The following is a 6,686-nucleotide window of genomic DNA, read 5'->3' on the forward strand; positions in this document are numbered from 1 at the left end:
TTATTCTTAATTCCTTGCCTTTCTGTTTCTTTTTTAATTTTTGTCATAAGATTTTTCCATGACCAACCAAGGTGGTGCCGTAATAGTCGACACACTCGCTTTGTGCAATTGAGTTATTTCGACGATAACCCAATAAATTGCTAAAGCGAAATTCTTCGCCGACACTAATGCGGTGCCTAATTATAAAGGTTAAAAAAAAGAGAGGAACGAGCGATATTTCGAAGGAGGGCTGAGCTCAGACGATTCCAGTTAGGAATAAATTAGTCAAATGAAACTTAAGTGCCGCACCATCGTCGCGATCTCAAATGTCGAGGCCGTGGTAAAAGTTACAGAAAGCATGATTGAAACACTTAAAGGTGCATACCAAGTGGTGGAGAGAATGTCCGAATTGGATGTTATTGCTATTGCTGCCATTCGAGACAAGGGTCAAGTGGATCAACATGGTCGAGCAAACGGTTGCCTACGAACCTTAGGGCACCGGCCTGCAGCGGAGGGAAAAGAGGAAAAAAATAATAAGAAAAAAAAGGAAAAGAAAAAGAAAAAAAAATTAAAAAGTAAAAGATGAAAGTGCCCTTATTCCGATCGTCGAAACATTGACGTGCTTGCCGAGCATTTAACCGGCCGGCGAACCCAGATCCTTACTTAAGACTAATTGGGCACTTCGGACCCTTATTTGAAACTGATTGGGCACTTCAAGCCCTTATTTAGCACTATATTCACTCTGGACCCCTTTTTAAGAAAATGACCCTACTTTAGGTACTGATTTGAAATTTTTCCTAAAAAAAAAGACACATCAACGTCCAATAAAACCTAACGGAGCTAACAGCAAAAAAAAAAAAAAAAGCAAGACTAATGATTACACGATTTGTTTCGGTTTTCGAAAGGGTGAACCAAATCAAACCGTAAACACAGTCTAGTCCCGACTACAAACTTTTTTGTCGGAAATTTTTTTTCCTTGAACCAAGGCACCAGTATTAACTTCTTCCCTTGAGAGGTTCGTATTTACAACTAGAATGAAACTTGAAACAAGAGAAAATTAGATGCATTGTCAAACTTCAGGTAAAAAGAGTGTGAATCCAAATGAGTAGCGTAGTGCCCAGGCCAACATACCCCTGCCATGAGATTAACCGAAACCCGGACTTTCATATGCTTTTATGAGGACACCTATTCAGAAGGACAATCGAAGATAACCTCAGCATGTTTGGAAGCTCTTCGACAGCTGAGCACATTTTTGCTCACACCAAATAGTTTCGACAGAACAGCAGCTTCAAAACCTTTTTGTCCATGTCGTGTGGGCAATTTAGCCTTGATAATCAACTTCTCCAGCACAAGTGCATCCCCAAGAAGAAACTTAATCAGGGCAAGCAGATGTTTCGACCCAAAACTATCAGCTTCCGAACCAATGATCTCAACTCTCTTGAGATGTTTCGCCAAACATTGAAAGTTCCCCTTCCGTGACCACAAAAAATCTTCTTCATCAAAGTTAAAACATTCTTCATCAAGCATAAACTGCACATAGATACCTCATATAAGAAACTGACTCCCCATCAGATGCAGATCCACGGGAAAAATAAATTCATTCACTTGCTAAAATTTCAAACAAACAACTTTCATTTGACTGCAGATGCTAGTTAGTTTTACTTTATAACGAGTCTCAATCAATTTAAGCTCTTAACTCGTCTACACATATAAAACATGTTCTCCTTCTAAATGCTCATCGCTAAACTTTTAGTTCAAGATCCTAACACTACATGGCAGCAAAAGAACCTCCAGTACATCACTGCAGTTACTTTAAGACATGAACTAAAACAGCTTACTATTGCCCTGCACAAATGTTGAGTAGATTGACAGAATTGTGAGCTAATTTTGCTGGAACAAATAAGAGTTTGAGATTAATCATCTTTATGTCCTTCCAAAGTTTTAACTCGTTGTTTAAACATTCGTGCGAGAAAGAAGTCAGCACAACAAGCAAACTGAAAATATCATACCACAGAAACATACCATCAATGGGGGGAGGTCAGTCAGGAGTATGACTAATTTTTCCAGGCACTGTGAACTTCGAAGCATGTATGCTATCCCAGGAAGGTCCCATTGACTAACTGGTACATGTAGTGTCAGATTCTGACATTTTGACAATGGAGATGGCACTCCTTTCATCTCCAAAAGGGACAGAATCTAACCACATCGAGCAAGCAACATAGAAAAGCTAATTAATACCAGTTTTCCTGTTTAACATGAATAGAGAATAACAAAATTACAATCCATTCAGATACGATATCCTTTGGTCCTGTCTCCCAGCCAGGAAAAGACCGATAGGATACCACAAGTAGAAGTGAACAAGTGAATCTCTTTAAGAATCGAGACTTTTTACATATGCTTCTCATGTATAACTTGTGATATTTTAAGGATTGAAAATTCTAGTTGTTGGTCACATGAGACAGGAACCTCATTATTGACTAAAGTTTCCAAGTTAATCCATCCATGGCCATCGTAAAATATTGTGAGAATATTTTGTAAGATGATTATGGAACAACATCCTAATGTGACGAGAGAGCATGACCCGGTTTTGTCAACCTAAGATGACTAGGTCTGTTACTCTTTGTCATATTTCCAGATAATCGAATTTTCTCTACAAACTGAAAGAATGAACTGAAAAAGTAACCTTTTCAAATACTCTCTTCATGCATTTTTCTTGTGAAAATCACGTCCAAGAATGTTGCATTGATCCCAGATCTAGTGGGCATTCATTGTCCCAAAAATTGACTCATCCCAGATCCATTTAGTGGAAATTAAACAGAGGGAAGAAGCTCCAAGGTTCACAATACTTTCTTATGTTGTAAAGTAAAACACAAAGTTACAAGTCATCCCATCTGCCGAATTAATTATACGCGCGATCTCGATGTTTCCCCTTCATTTAAGACAAGAATGCCACAAAAAGCTGAGCTCACTCAGCCGGGACAACAAACACCACGAAACAGTGCTAATCACAGGCACAAATCAACACGAGCATGTCTCATAAATGGTTAAAATTATTGAGCTTGTACCTCCAAACACCAAGCGCCAATGGTGATCGTGGGAACTCGGTGCAGCTTCTCCAAAGTTTCCTCCAACAACTCGCAGCACATCCACTTGTCAAGAGTTACAATGTCAAAATCCAACTCGGCTTCCACCAAAGAAGATATATCGTCGAGTCTGAGTCTGATCAAGTTAAGGTGATGCCGCCTCCCCAATACACGCAACAACAGCAAATGCGGCGCCCAAATTTTCTTCGGATTAGAGAACGTGCCGTGGACGAGCACCAACTCTTTCACACTCGTTGAATCTATTACGATGTTCTCCACGCCCCAACACCCGTGCAACTCGAGGGACTCTAAAACGGGACATCCCCTGAAGATTCGCCCGAGGAAATCATCACTCAACTCCGCATTTCTGATCGACAGGACCTTCAGACGAGGCCACCTAACAGCCCTACCCAGCGAGAAACGGCAGGAACGGACGTCCAGGCGCACCAACCAGCTCAAGCTATACAAGATTCCCGGCAGCAGATAAAAGATCGGCGAATGGTTCGTCAGCCACAGGCGGAGGTCCTCCACGCGGCGCCGCACCGCGAAGCGGAGCCAGAGGTCGACCTTGGGTTGGTAGGGCTTGTCGTATCTGAAGCCGGTGACGTGGAACCTCTTCACCGAGGGGGAGGTGCACTGGTCCAGGACGCCGTCGACGAGGAACGAGAAGGCCAAGGTACCGCGAGGCCGGCCTTCGATATCTCCATCGAAGACGAGGTCCGTGGCGGAGGTCCAGGTGGACCGCCACCGCTTGGAGAGGGCGCTGGTCTTGACGACGTCCTCGAGGGGCAGAAACGAGAAGATCCGGTGGATCACGGCGTCCGGCAAGGCGCTGATGAGGTCGCTAGGGCTTCCGCTTCGTCGCGAAGGGGGAGGAGGAGGAGGAGGTTGGTCTGGATCGGTGCGAGTCGGCCGGTCGCCGGAGGATCCGCGGCGGATGGCGCCGTGGACGGAGGTCTCCGCCATGGGATTCAATTTCTAGGGTTCCTGCAGATTTTCCCGCGGAGCTTTCGAAGGATTTCTCTTTTATCTCCGTCTTTTTACACACCAACCGTGAGCAGAGCTTAGAACAAGGTGAAGGATAGTAAAGTCATTTGGCCCCTTTTAATCGATATAGTTTTATTCTTAATTCCTTGCCCTTTTTTTTTTTTCCTTTTTCTCTTTTTTTTTAATTTTCATCGTAACATTGTTCCATGACCAACTGATAACCCGATAAAATGCTAAAGCGAAATTCTTCTATGATATTGAAGCGATACCTAATTATAAAGACACAAAAAAAAAAAGGAACGAGTGATATAATTCGAGGGAGGGCTGAGCTCGGGCGACTCTAGGTAGGAATGGACGATAGGAAGGGGGAGGTGGGGAGTTCGAATCTCCACCTTCTTAAAAGGGGTGAGAGGTGAAGACATGTAGTTTTAGATGTGGGTTTCAACTCTCACACCCTGTAAGAGGCAAGATAAAAATTTGAGAGTGACTTGAGAGTTAAAATAAGATAGACCAAAAAAAAAAAAAAATCAATCCTAAGTGCCCCACCGTTGTCGCGATCTCAGGTGTCAGGGGCCATGGCAAGCGGCATCAGGACAAGTTATGCAGAGCACGATCGAGAGGCTCAAAGGTGGTGGAGAGAATGTCCGAATTGGTTGTTATTAGTATTGTTGCCGTTGGAGGCAAGGGTCAAGTGGATCAACGTGGTCGAGCAAGCGCTTGTTGATGAATTTTGGGGCCCCTCAAATCAACTCGGTGGCTCATTGCAAGAGAGGAATGACGCTTACCATCGAGGGGAGCTAAGGAATGGTCAAAGAAGAACTCGAGGCTCGCAAGACGGCCATGCCAAACCAGTTGGAATTCCCATCATCTCTTGATCAAACTCCAATCAACGTTTTAACCTTAGGCTCTGTATGTTTCACGAAAACAAATGATTTGAAAAATATTTTTCAAAAAAGTAATCGCTTGAAATGATTATTTGATGAAAATTATTATCATTATCGGCAACAATTTATGTCTAAACACTTTCATGGACAATTGATATATTTTTCATTCATTCATGTTTTCATGTGATACAATCGATCATTTTTAGGAAAATAGTTTCCAAATTACTTATTTTCCGCAAAATAAACGCATCCTTATAGTGCCTCTTTTTTTTCCCTTGAGCAACATTATAATGCCTTGTGTAAAAACTCAAGTGTACTCGATGCCCATGGTCTTACTATGTCAATGACAGGAAAATTGTCCAAAAAGTCTTAAACCTATTGTATGGAGGCCAATTCAGTCTCAAACCTTTCAATTGTGCCAATTTAGTCTTAAATCTTTTAACGAATTGCCAATTTAGTAAAAAACTTTTCAATTGTGTCAATTAGTACGTGAGATATACCACACATAGAATGTGCTTTGACGTTATCTTTCAAAGCGAAAAAATAATTTTAATTGTTAGAAAATGACATATAATAGATTTTTTCAAATGAGCTCAAGCGTCAATACGAATACAAGATTTGAGATTATTGTGTTTAATAAGAGTTAAATGTCCTAAATATATAGCAGAAGTACAAACTTCGGTTGCGCTAATAATGGACCTAATAATTATCCAAAGGGGAAAAAGCTACAAAAAAATCCAAAACCTAAAACTTATACGCGTGTGACACGTTTACTCAAAACTTTTTTTTTGTGATATCAAAAATCTTAAACTTCTACCCATGTGACACATTGTAACACATTTACCCCAATTTTTTTAGGTAAATGTGTTACATGGATACAAGTTTAAGGTTTTTGATGTTACAATAAAAGAGTTTGAAGTAAATATGTCATATAGGTATAAGTTTGGGATAAATATGTCACATGAGTACAAGTTTAGGATTTTTCGTGTCACCAAAAAAAGTTTTAGATAAATATATCATAGTGGATATAATTTAGGGGTTTTTGATGATTTTTTCCTTTATCCAAAGTACAAACTAAAAGTTCAAAATAAAAGCTAAAACACTGCAATATGATGTAAATATAAGATGCAAGATGTCCGCTCGAGATGGAGGTCAAGTACAATAAAATGAAGACTTCTTTGACTAATGTATATTTAAGTGTGATTTTGACGGTCTATTGGTCATTAAAGTTGAGTGTTTTAGCAAACCAACGTGGATCAAATCATGCTTTTATTTCGATGCACCCGGCAGGTATAGTTGGATGTACCTTTTCTCCTTCTCCAATTGTATATGTTTGCTCTAGTACAATTTTTTCAAGAAAAATCTAAAGAAGGATTACCATTTTTGTGCTCATATCAATTTTTTCTATAATCTGCATCCTCACTTTTGTGTTCCACTTGAAATTGGATCAGTTATTGGAATGGTCCTATTTATGACATTGTTGTTTTCCTTTCAAATTTTCCCTCCCACTGTTCCAAATCTTCCCACCTTGGAAACCGTATCGAAACCAAACCTAACCACAACTCGGCCGCCTTTTCGCCGGGTCTCCATCCCCGATGATGTCCGCCTCACCGTCGTCACCCCACCACCACCTCGTTGCTCCAAGCTGAGCCACCACCTCATCGCCTATGGCATCTTGTCGAGGAGCACAGGATTTCAAGGAAATAATAAGTCGAGGAGGTGATCAAGATGAACACGGCACGTCTCAAAACTT

At 40.9% G+C, this 6,686-nt stretch overlaps 1 protein-coding gene across 1 annotated transcript; it reads right to left on the minus strand.

Annotated features, from left to right (window-relative positions):
• Positions 1–1,070: 1,070 nt before the first annotated feature.
• Positions 1,071–4,119, minus strand: LOC115665346 (F-box protein At5g03100-like). Its single transcript, XM_056319400.1, has 3 exons — positions 3,045–4,119; positions 2,002–2,175; positions 1,071–1,509 (listed from the first exon to the last, which is right to left on the minus strand). Exons 1-3 carry the CDS (start codon positions 4,026–4,028, stop codon positions 1,165–1,167), a joined length of 1,503 nt encoding a protein of 500 aa, XP_056175375.1. The 5' UTR covers positions 4,029–4,119; the 3' UTR covers positions 1,071–1,164.
• Positions 4,120–6,686: the final 2,567 nt, after the last annotated feature.

Source organism: Syzygium oleosum, unplaced genomic scaffold (genome assembly GCF_021117445.2).
Source record: "Syzygium oleosum isolate NSW1041296 unplaced genomic scaffold, Sole_v2.1 Sole_v2.17, whole genome shotgun sequence".
Taxonomy (NCBI): Eukaryota; Viridiplantae; Streptophyta; class Magnoliopsida; order Myrtales; family Myrtaceae; genus Syzygium; species Syzygium oleosum.